This window comes from Juglans regia, chromosome 1 (assembly GCF_001411555.2).
Source record: "Juglans regia cultivar Chandler chromosome 1, Walnut 2.0, whole genome shotgun sequence".
Lineage (NCBI taxonomy): Eukaryota > Viridiplantae > Streptophyta > Magnoliopsida > Fagales > Juglandaceae > Juglans > Juglans regia.
The window spans coordinates 31,749,646-31,765,094 of record NC_049901.1 but is presented as its reverse complement, the minus strand read 5'-3'; the positions used below and the strand labels follow the sequence as shown (position 1 = coordinate 31,765,094).

At 38.1% G+C, this 15,449-nt stretch overlaps 1 protein-coding gene across 1 annotated transcript; it reads right to left on the bottom strand.

The window, feature by feature from the left end:
* Positions 1–1,035: 1,035 nt before the first annotated feature.
* Positions 1,036–10,782, bottom strand: LOC118348693. The gene is made up of 3 exons (XM_035690814.1): positions 10,629–10,782; positions 2,577–2,773; positions 1,036–1,632 (listed from the first exon to the last, which is right to left on the bottom strand). Exons 1-3 carry the CDS (start codon positions 10,780–10,782, stop codon positions 1,036–1,038), a joined length of 948 nt encoding a protein of 315 aa, XP_035546707.1.
* Positions 10,783–15,449: the final 4,667 nt, after the last annotated feature.

The window sequence follows — 15,449 nt, the reverse complement described above, 5'->3', positions numbered from 1 at the left end:
CTCATCTCTGTCACTAGCCCAATCAACATCGCTTAACCATTCGGTCTCATGTCTCCACCCTGATAACAAAGAACCAGGTCTGCTGTCCCATGAAAGTATCGAAAAATTCTCTTAACTGCTTGCCAATGAACAAGTCCTAGGTTACTTTGATAACGATTGCCCACTCCAATTGCAAAGCAAATGTCAAGTCGTGTACACAACATAGCATACATTAGACTTTCAATTGCACTTGCATAAGGATAACCTTCTCAATTGAAGTGTCTATGGGCTTGGAGTTGTGCATATGAAATCGTTCTAGAATTTTCTTAATGTAAGTCTCTTGAGACAAACCAAGAAGTTTTCTGAATTGATCCATTGAAATTTTAACTCCAACACATAATTTGCTTCACCCATGTCCTTCATCTCAAAAGTAGAGGACAACCACTCTTTTGTGGCGACAATTATCTCCATATCATTTCCAGTTAATAAGATGTCATCCATGTACAAAGATAAAATTAGAAAACTCTTCCCTGTACGTTTGACATACACACAATGATATTCTTGTAGCATTTCAAAGCCAATTGAAGTAATGACCTCATGAAATCTGAAGTACCATTGTCTAGACGATTGTTTAAGGCCATAAATAGAATGTTTCAGTTGGCATACTTTGTGCTCTTGCCCCTCAACCTCAAAACCAACATGTTGATCCATATAGATCTCCTCATCTAGTTCTCCATTGAGAAATGCAGTTTTCACATCCATTTGGAAAAGTTCCAAATCTAGATGTGCAACTATAGCTAGAATAAGGTGAATGGAAGCAAATCTTACTACATGGGAGAATGTTTCTTCATAAGCTATACTCACTCTTTGGGTATAGCCCTTCGCCACTATATTTTTCAATTGATCCATCTACCTGACGCTTAATTTTTAAAACCCATTTGTTTCCAATAGATTTACGCCCAGGTAGAAGATCAACTAACTCCCAAACTTGATTCTTTGCCATAGAACTTATCTCATTTCACATAGTAGCCAACCATTTATTTGAAGTAGGCGAACTTAGTGCTTCTTCATAAGAAGAAGGTTCATCGAAGTCACACTGAGCACACATGAAATATTCCTCTTCAATCTCAAAATGACGACGAGGAATGGTTCCTGTTTGCTTCTACGTAACTGAGACTCTTGTGAGTTACTTTCTAGTGGTATGCTCCAACTAGGAGGCAAGTCACTCCCATTATCTTTTACAATTCTAGGATGTGATAATTCTCCACCCTCACCAAAAGATGGTCTAACTCTCTCAAGTTCTTGCAACTCAAAAAGTATAAGATCATTCTTTGATTCACCAATATTGGAAAAATCACTCTCGATAAATGTGACATCACGTGACTCTATTTCTATCATCCTTCCAGTAGGATGTTTACCAAACATTACATAGCCCTTTGAGCTCTCTGAATATCTTTTAAAGATATACTTATTTGCTCTAGGGCCAAGTTTCCCATATTTATGGGAAGTGGTGTGAACATAACCTGCATAACCCCAATGACGCAAATGTTCCAAATTTAGTTTTGCATTATTCCATAATTCATATGGGGTTGAAGGAACGGACTTAGAAGACATACGATTCAAAATGTAGTCAGAAGCTAGAAGAGCATTCCCCTAAAAAGATATTGGCAGGTCAGCTTGCGCCATCATTGATCGAACCATTTCCAATAAGGTACGATTTCTCATTTCCGCAACACCATTTTGTTGTGGTGTGTTAGGAATTGTCAATTGCTTGCGTATCCCTTTTTGCTCACATGGTCCCTAAAACTCTTTAGACAAGTACTTTGACCACGATCAGTTCGTAGAATTTTGAAATTTCTTTTTTTCTGATTTTCAACCATAGTCACAAAGCTCTTGAAGCAGTCTAATACTTCAAAGTGATGAGAAATCAGATAGAAATGACTGAAACGTGAGTAGTCGTCTATAAATGTGAGAAAATAAAAGGCGCTCTGGCGTGCCTTTACATTCATAGGTCCACAAATATCAAAATGAACTAGCTCTAAAGGATAAGATGCCCTAGGAGCTTTTCCAAAAGGCTTCCTACAAGCCTTACCAGCTAAACAAGGCTCACACACAGGTAGGATGATATTAGTAAGAGACCCCAATAGACATTTTCTAGCTAGTCTAGCCATTCTATCTTTTCTTACGTGGCCTAGTCTAGCATGCCATTTCAATGAATTAGAAACAACATCATCATCATTTGAAGCCATAAATGAAAATGAGGAATTATCTAAATTCAACATAAAGAAACCATTCGAAAGAAAATCATGTCCATATAAAGCCCTATCCAAATAGTCCAGCTGAGGGCCGTTAAAGTGAAAAGTGCCCCAGACGCATCTTGAGTTGGTAGGTGCCAACTCCAAGCACTTCTTCTCAAGTTTCGTTACCCAATATAACGTACTATATGCCAACGGGTATTCTTTTATAATCTATGAACCCAACTTGATTTCGAGTTACATGTTTGGCTGCTTTTGTATCTACAATTCATTCAGGGATTGAGTGAGCAACAAAATATGTGAATAAATATAAGTAATGAGAGAGTTGTGTTTAGTGGATACCTTCTTTGCCTTTGTGCACTCACGAGTAAAGTGTCCAACGTTTCCACAGTTATAGCACTTCAACTTGGACTTGTCCTTGCTAGCACACTTGCCTCTGCGGCATTTTGCTAATTTTCCATTTCTTGGCCTAAGAATATTTGCCACTCCAGCAGATCTCCCATGTTGCTTGCTCTTAGGCTTGAATGCCTTGCACTTTCCTGCTTGGGCAATAAGAAGAGTATTAAAGTGTGCATCTATGCACTCCGCCTCTAACTCCAAATGGCGAGATATATTATCGAAAGTCTTAATATTCTCAATGTGTCAAAACAAGTTTCATTTGCCCCTATATTGACTAGGGTTAAGATCATATCACAATGGTAACTTGTTGTTCATTAGTGAGATTATTGCCAATAGCATTTAGATCACGAGGCAGACATGGACCTCAAATGTTCAGTCATGGTATATTTAGGGTCCATAACATACTGCTTAAACCTCAAAGTGAGAGCACGAAGTCTAGTAACTGATGTCCCCCCATAAACAATTTTCAGCTGATTCCACATATCTTGGGTAGTTGGGCAGTTCTCAAACTCCCCAATAAGTTCATTGTGCATGCTGCTAAGCATGATAAAGCGCGCGCACCGATCTTTTTTTACTCAAGCCTGATAGGCTTCCATATCACGACGATATTGGGAAGTATTTCCTTCTTCAGGTTGTATCATAAGGTGAGACAGATTTTTGAGGACCTCTTGTTCATTAAGCAAATATTGGATTTTTCTATGCCACATGTCATAGTTGGTTCCATCTAGTTTCTCTCTTTTAGTAAGGTCAGCAACTACATTTTTAGTGGCCGTTATCACTACATTCATTGCGCAAGATTGACATTAGCATGCATTTAATTTTATTCTAAAATCTAACTAGACCATGAAATTCCTTCCTACATAGTGAGATAAAAAATTTCGCAAAAAGCTAGTAATCATCTCCCACTATATTAGTCCAAATACCATATCTAATTAATTTTGAATTAAATTTATGGAAGGGTTTTTTTTTAAACCAAACTCAAAACTCATACACATATAATTCATTCATCAAATATGGAAAATCAACAATTATTGCGCTAAACACATAGCGCATAGGCTCCACCAGAAGTCTCATTGGTAATTTGGTGCGTCATGTTAAGGTGACCTTAAAGTACATCAATAGACGTGAAACACATCTCTTTACATGGCCTCAATAACAAAAGTACATTCACAATATTACATTTCCAAAGCAAATCCTACAACAAATCTTCAAGGAAAATAATAAATAAATAGGGATGCCACGTCATCGATATACATAAGTTACATCTTATCCATTCACATAAAAATATATACATACATTATACATGAGCCCAACAAATTACCAATGTCAACTTTATCCATTTTTATAAAAAATATCAATGAACTCAAACATTCAATCATAATAGTATACTTGATGGTTCAATGGATAGAGAATTCAAATTCTCAACTAATGAGAAATGTTTGATAGATCATGAATTCTAGGGACATTCAATATGGATATGCATTTAATAATGATTCAATAGATGCATCCGCAACTAATCTATGAAATATCACATAATACCTAAAATTTGGACTCGAGGAAATATGATAAAGGTCCTATTTTTTTTTTGGCTCTCTGTTTTAACAAAAAAAATATATGAATTAACTTTAGACACCAACACATGATTACATGTGCTGCATGTGTAAAAAATGGCGATGAAAGCCTTCGTACACGTGTGGGCTTTGTTTTTGCTCTAGAGGCTGTCTCTGCTTCACTTGCCGCAACAAAGAGTGTACATCCCTTCCTCTGCTCACGGTGTTTTTAGACTTCTAAACTCAAAGTTTAGTCATCTTAATGTGTATGTGTGTCGGTAAAGTGACTAATAATGGGGCCAAGTGGAAGGGTGGACTACACTCTCTTTTATTGAGAGTGAGACTGGATCAAAAACACTGTTCAACGTCTTCTTCCTCAACTTAAAATTCTGTTTTTTTTATTTTTTTTTATTTTTTTTCAACCACCTATTTTAGATCTTTCATAACTTACTTATACTAAGTCCAAATTAAACATATGATATGTCAAAGTAAAGCTTATGAACCCATCTTTCTAACCATACAAACTTATATCCAAAAAATAAGATTTTTTTGGTTAAAAAATGACTCAAAGTCACGGTCTAAACATGAACTCTAAAATTAGGGTTTCGGATTTCTTCTTTTATATGCAACGAAATTTCACCAAAATTAAGAGACATCTTTATGACATTATAAGGATTGTTTTCATGCAGATAATTCAATCTTAAACATGTCATACCGTAGCCTCTAATGAAAGATCTGAAACACAAATAATCATGGCATATCATCAATTACATGCTTTTAAACTCATTCCAAAGTATCAAAAAATTTGTAATCTTATTCATATGGGCGAAAACAAGCAACATTGGCTTTGATACCAATGTTAAATAAGGTTAAATCGAATTACCTCAAGGAGCGAAATTCTCACAAGGTTGGATCTTTACTCGTTTTACAACCCATGTCACTTTATTGTTTGCACTTCTACGTCGCTTAGTAGGCTACCAGAGTCTTCTAGAAGATTTCACACTTCAAGATCAAGAGATCTAGATAGTTTCTCCAGGAAAATGAAGAGAGAGATTTAATCTTTTTACTAGACTTTTTCACTCACCACATTTAATGTACATAGATTCTTATTTAAAGAGTTTTCACACATGGAAGTTAATTAACTTCCCTAAAGTTGTGATAGTGGGGAGTTAATAAATAACTTCTCCACCCATGTGGACACAACTTGGTCATGGGATTTACCCACTACCAACATACTCCAACCTTGATTTTTCTCTCAATCGGTTTTACTAGCTAAATTGGTGTTTAGGTGTTTGTGTGAGTGAAATGAGAGAAACACAAGAAGCATCTCACTTGAAGAAGACGGAAATGAAGGCACAATGAGGGTTCGTGGTTGGTATTATCGCCCCTTCCCTCTCTTTTCTCAAGCTTTATTGACAAGTGTAGTATGGCTTGTGACAATTGTGTGCTTGATGATGAAAAATGTGTTGTTTATAAAGCAAAAATGTGAGTGTGTTGGCCGAGCTCCATGTCTCATGTGCGTGGAGTCCATTGGGGGGTAAGAACCTGAATGGTGACTTGGCAATCCTACATGCCATGTGTCACATGCTCATTGCCCAACTTGGTGCCACATCACTTCAAAAATTTCTATTGGACAAAGAATTTATAAAAATTCTAACGAAGACAATGGTATCATCCAATTAGGCAAATTATGATTCTAAGTTCTTCTAAAAATTATTTAATGCCTCGAATTCCTATGAAGATGATTTGCCATAAAAGAAAGTTTGTGAACTAGTTTAATCCATGTTTTTCCTTTGACTTCCTATTAGATCAATGGTCTTTAGTACTTTGCAAGTACGTTTGATCTAATTTTCTGTTGGTCATCGCAACTAGTGTTAATCTCCGGCTAATACCCTTTACGTATTCCGTTATGACTTCAATACACACGTGTTGGGCACACGAGCACACAAGATTTCCACAAATGTAAGGGATGTGGTCTAGCATCCCGAGCACCACGTTTCCTCATAATGAACAAATTGGGGGCTGGGGGCTCCACACTATCCATTACAGGTCTAACAACCCTCGTCTCTGATTGCTTGATAAAGTTTGCGAATCTCGATCGTCTAAGTGTACGCTGGATTGAAGCTTGGTAGGGGTTTAATTGATTGAGTGAAAAAGTCTTGCACATCTCTGCAGTTTGCCTTGGAAATAGAAGCTCTGCCTGCCGCTTATGAAAATCGCCCACATGGCGTTAAGCTCAGTTGCGGGGTCAGACGCATGGTATTCAAGTCCGTACTCCTCTTCTCCCATGCGTGTTCTGGTAGGAACGTCATCATTGGAGTACATGAAATGTTAAGTTATCCACTACTTTTTGAGCACTCTTATGCTATCTATGGGTACTCCAGTTCTCGCACTACAGTATCTGTTACTCGCCCTGAACTACTTTCGTGATACGCATTGCTCGCTCGTGTAGTTGCTTACCTATTGCTCGTCTGAATATCTTTGTTTCTTCCAGATTTTCCCACCTTGGTTATCATTAGCGTGCCCTTATGTAATGCCCTATACCCGGAAGGGTCGGAGAATTACTACATGTCACTTACCAACTTGTCTCTCCGAGCACCTAAAACTCTAAAGATTTCATAAATAGCACACAATCTCATATTATCCAAATACCCACAAAAAAAACTCCATAAGTCGTCATTACAAAATAACATAAATCAAAGGGGTCCACAATTTTCCAATAATCTCAATAAAACAAAACGATACATCTTTAAATCTCAATAGGTTCACTCAAAGTACTTCAATTACTCAAGTTATACCCTTTTACTAATAATGGAACTCGACCTTCTATCCATATCTAGACAAGCTCCAATTTCTAATCCTGACCCCCAGCTGGGCAATCAATGTCATCTGAAAATATAAGAAGATAAGGGGTGAGTTATTAACAACTTAGTAAACAGAGAATATATACTAGTATGTAAACATGAGCATTTTCAGAAAGTTCAGTATGCAGAAACAAAACATTTTATTTTTATATGCAGATCTCAGGAAAACGTGTTATCAGAAAATCAGAGTGACTTTTCAATTTTTTCATACTCAAAATCAATTATTCATATTTAAAGATCCGTTTCATATTAAAAAAAACGCTTTGGCATAACATAACTGAACATCTTCATCTTATCATATTATATCGTATCATATCATATACCATGTTTAACCCCTGTGGTAGGGTTGTGCTATCCCCAGTGGCCAAACCAGGCAGTGTCATATGGTGAACTTCCATTTTTTCAATCTCGGAGTCCCGAGTGTGCACACATGAAAGAACACGTAAAAAGACCACTTTATTTTCAAAGTGGGTGCACTCATATCATATCATATCATGTTGGTACCAATCATATCACATGAACCAGTATCATCATATCAGAACCATATTCAGAATCAGATTCAGAACAGATAAGTTTGCTAAAGGTTTATCATATCCATATCATATCAAAGCAGGTGCGAAACATATTCATATCATTTCCATTTGATCATAAAACAAACCCAAATCATTTTCATATCTTATGTACAAAAATTCACAGATATCGTATTCGCTCTTTTGCACATTTTAGAAACATGTCAAATATTGCTCATGTCTACATATTTAATGTAAAAACATTTTTGTCCTCTTTCATACGTATCTCATGAGTGAATGCAAAATGTATACTGAGGTTGTTTTTCACTTTTTATTTTTTAAAACAACACGCACATTTTTTTAGAAACTAACCTCAGTTCATTTCTTTTTATGCAAATCTAGCATAGGAACCCTGCTTACTTGGACGACTTAGCTTTTTCAGAGTTTTTTAAAAAAATGTCGAGTTGACTATAAATCGTCACCTATAAAAATAATCACATAATTTTCGTAAATTTTCAGTCGATCACGTACTTCAATATTTAAGTCTAAAAATATTGGAATAACCAATTTTAATTCCTCAAAAACTTAAATTTCCAATCTCTAAAATATCATCACTTCTCAAACCCTTCAGTATCCAACTTGACCTTTGACTAAAATATTAAATTCTAACTTATTTACTATTGAAGAATCAAAATATCAAATTTAATACTAAATAGAATAATCACACCAAAATATTTTAAATTATATAACAACAATTATTTAATAAACTAGATCATAATAAATTACCATGTTATCGTTTTCCTTTAAAAGAAGCTTTACTAAAAATAAATTTTAACTTACCAAAAATCATTTTTGTAAATATGGAAACTTAGAATTTACAAATACATATTAAAGGTTTAAAACACAGTGATGAAACTTGTAACTTGTAGATAATAATGAAACTTTTTTTTTATTAGACCGACTATACAAGGGCTTTTGAATATCTATATAAACATATATATATATATATATATATACACATCAATTTAAAGTTAACAAAATGACAAGGAAGCAAATAGAGGAAACGTAGGAGCTACGACCAAACCGTGTGTATGAGTGGAGGGGCAAAGCGTGGTGGGCTAGCTGGAGGAGCTGCGGTGGTGCGACTGGAGTGCAACGGAGGTGTACGGCGGTGGGGTTACCTACACTGGATGGTGAGAGTGAGAGAGAGACGCACGGTGAGAGAAAAATGAGGGAGAGATCGAGTGGGAAGAACCAACCAACTAGAAATGGTGTGAGCTTACCGGGGGACTGAGGCAGTGTGCGGCGGACTGGGGTGATGGGAAGTCCTCGCCAACAGTTTCTGTGGGGGCACAACGCGGTGGAGCTCTCGATGGAGAGTGACTGTAGTGGCTTGGACGCTGCTCTGTTTTAGACAACTAAAATAGAGTATTTTGGGGCTTGCAACAAAGGCTACGGGCGTTGGGTGGCAGCTCCACGTGGCTGGGCATGGTGGTGAGGTTTGGACTGAGTTTCACAGTGGAGAGTGATGACCGAATGGTTTGGGGTGGCGGTTTACTAGGTGCAAACCGAGCCCTTCGGTTTGGTGTTTTACGAAGACACGATGGCTTGTTGCGTGGTGGTGCGGTTTTGGACTAAGGTTCACAGAGGGGAGTGGATGTTCAGAAGCGTTTGGATGGCTAAGGCATGAATGAGAGGGCAGCGGCAATGAATTTAGGGTTGAGAAAAGCATAACATATATATAGACTATAAATGGAAAACAGATAAAACCTAAAGAGGAGGAACGGATGGACGTGCATGAAAGAGGAAATATGGCGTGAACCCAAGCGACGTGAACTCTGGAAGCGTTTTCCACGGGCTTGGGCCTGGTAGTGGGCTGGGTCTTACACCTTCACTCATCTGACGTAGAACAGTCATCTCCTTGGTCACCTTGTTTGTTGCTCGTCCATGGTGACGTTTGACTTACTCATTCGCTCTCCCCATCCTATGACTTTGCATGCCTTCCAATTGCTCTCTTGGTGTTCCAACTCGCTTAGTTCTGGTTCTTATTTGCCCGCCAGCACTTTAGTATTGCCTTTAATTTTGTCTCTCTTCCGGTCGTGTTTTCCCACTCACGGGGAGTTCCTACCTTCGAACAAGCGAGGTCCTCACAACATGCTTAAGATAGTGTCTCAAGATACCTAAGTTCCTTGGTCATTACCCTTTCCTCACCCTGCACACATTGCTCGCCTAATACTTTTGTCTCTCCTTTAATTGAATCTTTCCTCACCTTTCGTTGTCTAACTCTTTCCTCGCCTTCTTCACCTATCTTTTCACTCACCCAAAACCCGATACTTACATTTCTCTAAGCCTAGGTTGCCTATCCTTATAACGCTGCCCTTATCCTTACCCCTTACACCAGCTTTTCCTGTTTCACACTTCTATCGACCTCTTGACCCTAGGTCCTTAAGCCTATCTACAGGTTTGTATGTAAAAGGAAAGAATATAAGTTTCTGAAAGGTTACCAGAAACTTACTAACGATAGTGTGCATGATTGTAGGGGGTTATGGTCTTTCTTCCTTCGTTTCCTTGTTTGGTTGGTCCTGTAACACCCCGTATTTTAGTGTATTTTTAGTTGAAGGATTATTTGTTATTAATTTAAAAATTGATTCTCTTGTTTTAAATTTTCAGATTTTAGTGGGTTTATTTTTATGATTTTTTTAATTTGTGAAAATTAAATTTGAGATGTTTCCTTAATATTAATAATTGTTATGCATTTAAATTTCTCTTTATTTTAAATTAATTTATTGTTGGGTTTAATTATTTATTTTCATTTTAATCACTACGTTTGAATTATTTTATTTTACTTGTTTTGAAGTCGTTTCCGTTGGATCATTTTTGTGACCCAAGATGTGAGGATTGGATCTCATTTCTTTCCCTCACTTTTTCTTTTCCTCTTTTTCTTTTCTTCCTCTTTTTATTTTCTCCTCATTTTTTTTCTTCTCCCCTGCTTTCCCGCGCGATGCCCCCTCCCTCTCGCTCCCTGTGTGCTTTTCTCCTCTCCACCCAGCCACTGCCGCGTGCCGCCGTGACCGTCACCGCCTAGCCCATTCACTTCCCCATCGGCTGGCGACCACCACCCTCCAATCTCAGCCCCTAACTCGCCGCTGTTCTCCTCCACAAGCAGCTTAAAGCCGCGGCCTTCTCTTCGCTCACGCGCCGCCGTCACTCCACCTCCGGCCACCATTTCTTAACCACTTCATCCTCGACCTCCTAGCTACCTAATGCACCCATCCTTGGCTCCGATCTGTCACCGGTGAAGCCCATCTATCTCCATCTCTGATTTGAGCATTTTGGCCTTCAACTGCCGCCCACGCTGCCACCCACGGCCAACCACCACCATCACTAGTTTCACTGACATCCCTAAGCCCTACCCTAGCAATCTTGGGTCTTGGTTTGTCACTGTTCAAAAGTGAGTTTTTGAGACCCACGACCACAGTGCATTTGGTACTGTTTTGTTATTGTGTTGCCGCTTCTAGCACTTCCGTGATCTTTCAAAAATTATATTATAGCATTGTAAGTATTTTCCTAAAGAACTTTTGAGATTTAAATGTATTTCTGCGCTAACTCATATTTACTGTTAATTGGTTGGTTGTGCCGGACTGAGTCCGAGGAGTAAAGGGGTCGGTTGGATTGGATGATGGAGTTGTTTGTGTGATTGGTTTATGCTATGAAATTTGTTGGCTATTTTGGGTTTAAATATTGGTGTTTTGAGTTTGACGTTGGTCATGGTGGATATTGGTAATTTTTAGGAAGTGATGGTATATTTTGGGATTATGAGGGTTTTAAGTTTTGAGAAATTAAAATAGGTTATTTTAGAAACTTAGGCTTAAATATCGAAATCCGTAATTGATTGAAAACTTATGGAAATTATGTGATTATTTTTATAGGTGACGATTTATAGTCGACTCGACATTTTTGAGGAAAATTCTGAAAAGCTAAGTTGTCCATGTAAGCGGGGTTCATATACTAGTTTTGCATAAAAGAAATGAAATGAGGTTGACTTTGAAAATATGCATGTTTGTTTGAAAAGAAATATGAAAGGACCTCAAATGTTTGTTTTGCATATGCATAAACTCTATATAAGAACAAGTATTTTCTGTCATGACTGGTGTAGACATGAGCTAATTTTGCGCATTCTGTTTCTGAACTATGCAAAAGGAGCGAATATGAAAATCTAAAAGTTTTTGCTATGAATAAATGAAGATGTTTTGGATTCTGTTTATTTCGAATATGTGAAATGATCTGAAGCTATTTAGTATTTTGCTTTGATATGATGTGTCATCTGAAAACCTTGGCATGAAGTTCTGATTCTGTATTTGAATGTGATCTGGTTCTGATGATGTTTCATTCTGTTTCTGTTAAGCCCAACCACGGGTATAATGGTGGTTTATAACCTTACCACGGGGGTGAAACATGGTATATGGCCCAGCCACGGGTATAATGGTGGTTTATAACTCTACCACAGGGGTGAAACATGGTATACGGCCCAGCCACGGGTATAATGGTGGTTTATAACCTTACCACGGGGGTGAAACATGGTATACGGCCCAGCCACGGGTATAATGGTGGTTTATAACCCTACCACGGGGGTGAAACATGGTATACGGCCCAGCAACGGGTATAATGGTGGTTTATAACCCTACCACGGGAGTTAAACATGGTATTTGTCCCGATGCGATGCTATGAGATGATATGAATATAATGTTTTAGTTTGGATATGCCAAAGGACTTTCTTTTTAGGAACAAGTTTGTTTTTCTGAAAATTTTTCTTCGATGTTTTGTAACAAGTTTTGTTTATACATTCTGAAAGAAAATATGTTGTTTCTGCATTCTGAAAGTAAATGTCTTGTTCTGCATATCGAACTTTATAAATGCTCATGTTTACATGCTAGTATATGCTCTCTGCTTACTGAGTTGTTGATAACTCATCCCTTATCTCCATAATATTTTTCAGATATTTTGATGGTTCAGCTGAGGATCAAGATTTTGAGGCTTTGGGTGAGATGATTTAAGTATAGTGGCTTGAATCAAAATTTCTATATGATATTGGGAATTTGGAGTCTATTTTTTATATTGTTGAAAGGTGAGTTTAAGTGTTAGGAAGTAATTCTCCAACCTGTGCGGGACCGGGGCATTACAGTTCAAGTGGTGGTCAACGACCCTTAATAGTGGTCTATGAGCGTCGTATGAACGAGGTTCTAGCAGCGTCTAAAAACCGTGACTTGGCACAACTCCCACATCCTAGAAATGTTGTTCTTCCTCGTGAGGTTGAGCTAAGATTCACGAATCTCAATATCACAAAGACGGAAAGGGAAAGAGAATGTGAAGAAGAAGAGGATGTGAAATTGCTGAGAACTTGGAAAGTGATTTGTGAAGGAGAAAGAGAGGTATTTATAGGATGTTAAGTTGGCTGGACTTGTGGCATTATCTATTCCGTACGTCACGCTAGTATGTGTTTATCCTAGCAACTGGGTAAGGTCTTTTGGGCAGGTCACTGTTTGGGTCTCGTTTTGAGCTTCCATGAGAGTTTGGGTCTTTCCTTGGGCTTCAAAGCTAGTCTCTAACTCACCGTTGTCTCTACCCACTCTAAATCCCCATATACCAAAACCTCTAAAAGCTGGAACTCCACAATAAAATACTCTAGTTATTACGTACAATTAACTCGGGGTTACACTCTATGTCAAACTTATATTAACCTATATATGTTCTTTTCTTTAATTTGTAGTCAATCCTAAAGGTAATAATACCCGTAAATCCTTAAATATCGACTTAGTAACATAAAATATTCCTAACATCAACTCTGAACATATATAAACTAATTGTCATCACTTTTCTTTCAACACTAAGCCCACAAATTTAACCATATACAACTTATTAACCTAAAACTCTTCAAACTGTAACGTAACTTTTGAACCATATACTTCGAACATGACCCGTAATTTCATTAAACCCTAAAATTGTATCTTTAACCGAAATCACATCTACAAGCCCATGACACATTAACCCATCATACATGCCATATCAATCTCATATAACCCGTGCAAACTCGTGTAATCCTTGCGAACACGCATAATGCATGCGAACTAGTAACCGTGACCCATAACCTTGTATACCCGTAAATAAATAAACTTTTAAGGACATGACATATAACAAACCATGACCATTTCCTCAGTTAAATCATGTTACAAGACATAAACTTAAACATGTAAATATGCACCTTATAGACGGGCCATAGAGCCCATATGTACTTTTCTTCAAAAGTGAAAAGGTAAAGACAAAAACCACTGCACTTTACTTGGTGGCATGCGTATTGTATTTATATAATATTATGTACAATTTGACAGCTAGATGATTTACAATAGAGTCAGACTATCCATCTATGCTATAGGCTATAATCAAGGGATTGCCTAGAATCATGTGATTGTGATATGGTGAGAATCTTAGACGTGTAGCTTGGATCGCAAAAAAATGAAGGCAAGTTTGCCCGAGGCTCTTTGTGAACACATCTGCAACTTGGAAATTAGTAGGGACATAACGAATGTGCAGCTCTCCAGAAGCCACCAGTTCTCTCACAAAATGATAATCCAAATCAATGTGCTTAGAACGTTTGTGAGAAACCGGATTAACAACAAGAAAAATGGAACTTTGATTATCACAAAGCATTACCGGAGAAGAGACCGTAGGCACATGAAGATCATGTATAACTTCAGCGGTTGTGAGAGCTAATGCCCGATATTCCGATTCACAACTGGAGCAAGACACTGTCGGTTGCTTTTTAGAGATCCAAGACACAAGATTATCACCCAAGTAAATTGCATAGCCAGAGATTGATCGACATGTGTCGAGACACCCAGCCCAATCGGCGTCAGAATAAGCAAGGATCTCTCGAGAAGCAGATGGAGTAAAGACCAGTCCAAACCGAAGAGTTCCTTCAACATAGTGAAGAATTCGCTTAATTGCTTGAAAATTAGAGACAAATGGTTTATGCATGTACTGACTAACGGCAGTGACGACATGAGCAATGTCTGGACGAGTGATAGTGAGATATTGAAGAGCTCCAACAAGTGGTGATCGGTAGAGAGAAGGATCCTCAAAATCGGGACCAGCAGCCGATAGATGATGAGCGACCACCATTGGAGTATTGACCGATTTGGAATCAAGTAGCTGGGCACGTAGGAGTATTTCATGGGCGTACTTGGCTTGACTGAGAAAAAGGCCAGCAAAGGTTCGATGGGCTTCTAGACCTAGAAAATAGTTCAAGGACCCGAGATCCTTGGTTGCAAATTCATGGGTCAATTTGCCAATGAAACCATCAAGGAGAGATGAGTTGTTGCTAGTGAGCACAATATCATCAACATAGAGTAATAAATAAATTAAATCAGCACCTCTGGAGAGCACAAATAAAGATGAGTCGGCACGATTACAAGTAAAACCCATAACCAAGAGAAAGGAGCTGAACCGATGAAGCCAAGCACGTGGGGCTTGCTTGAGTCCATAGAGAGCTTGGCGAAGCCGACATACATATGTAGGATTTTTGGAATCAACATAGCTGGGTGGCTGGTCCATATAGACTTCTTCCTGCAAAAAACCATTGAGAAAGGCATTCTTGACATCGAGTTGGCGAAGAGGCCAATTATTAGAAACAGCCAATGAGAGGACGACCCGAATGGTAGAAGCCTTCACAACAGGGCTGAAAGTGTTATGGAAATCAAGACCCGGTTGTTAAGTTTACCCCTTTGCAACAAGACGAGCTTTGAGATGGTCCACGGTGCCATCAGATAAATATTTAATACGGAAGACCCATTTAGAGCCCACAACATTTTTATTGGGTGGTCTCGGAACTAGATCCCA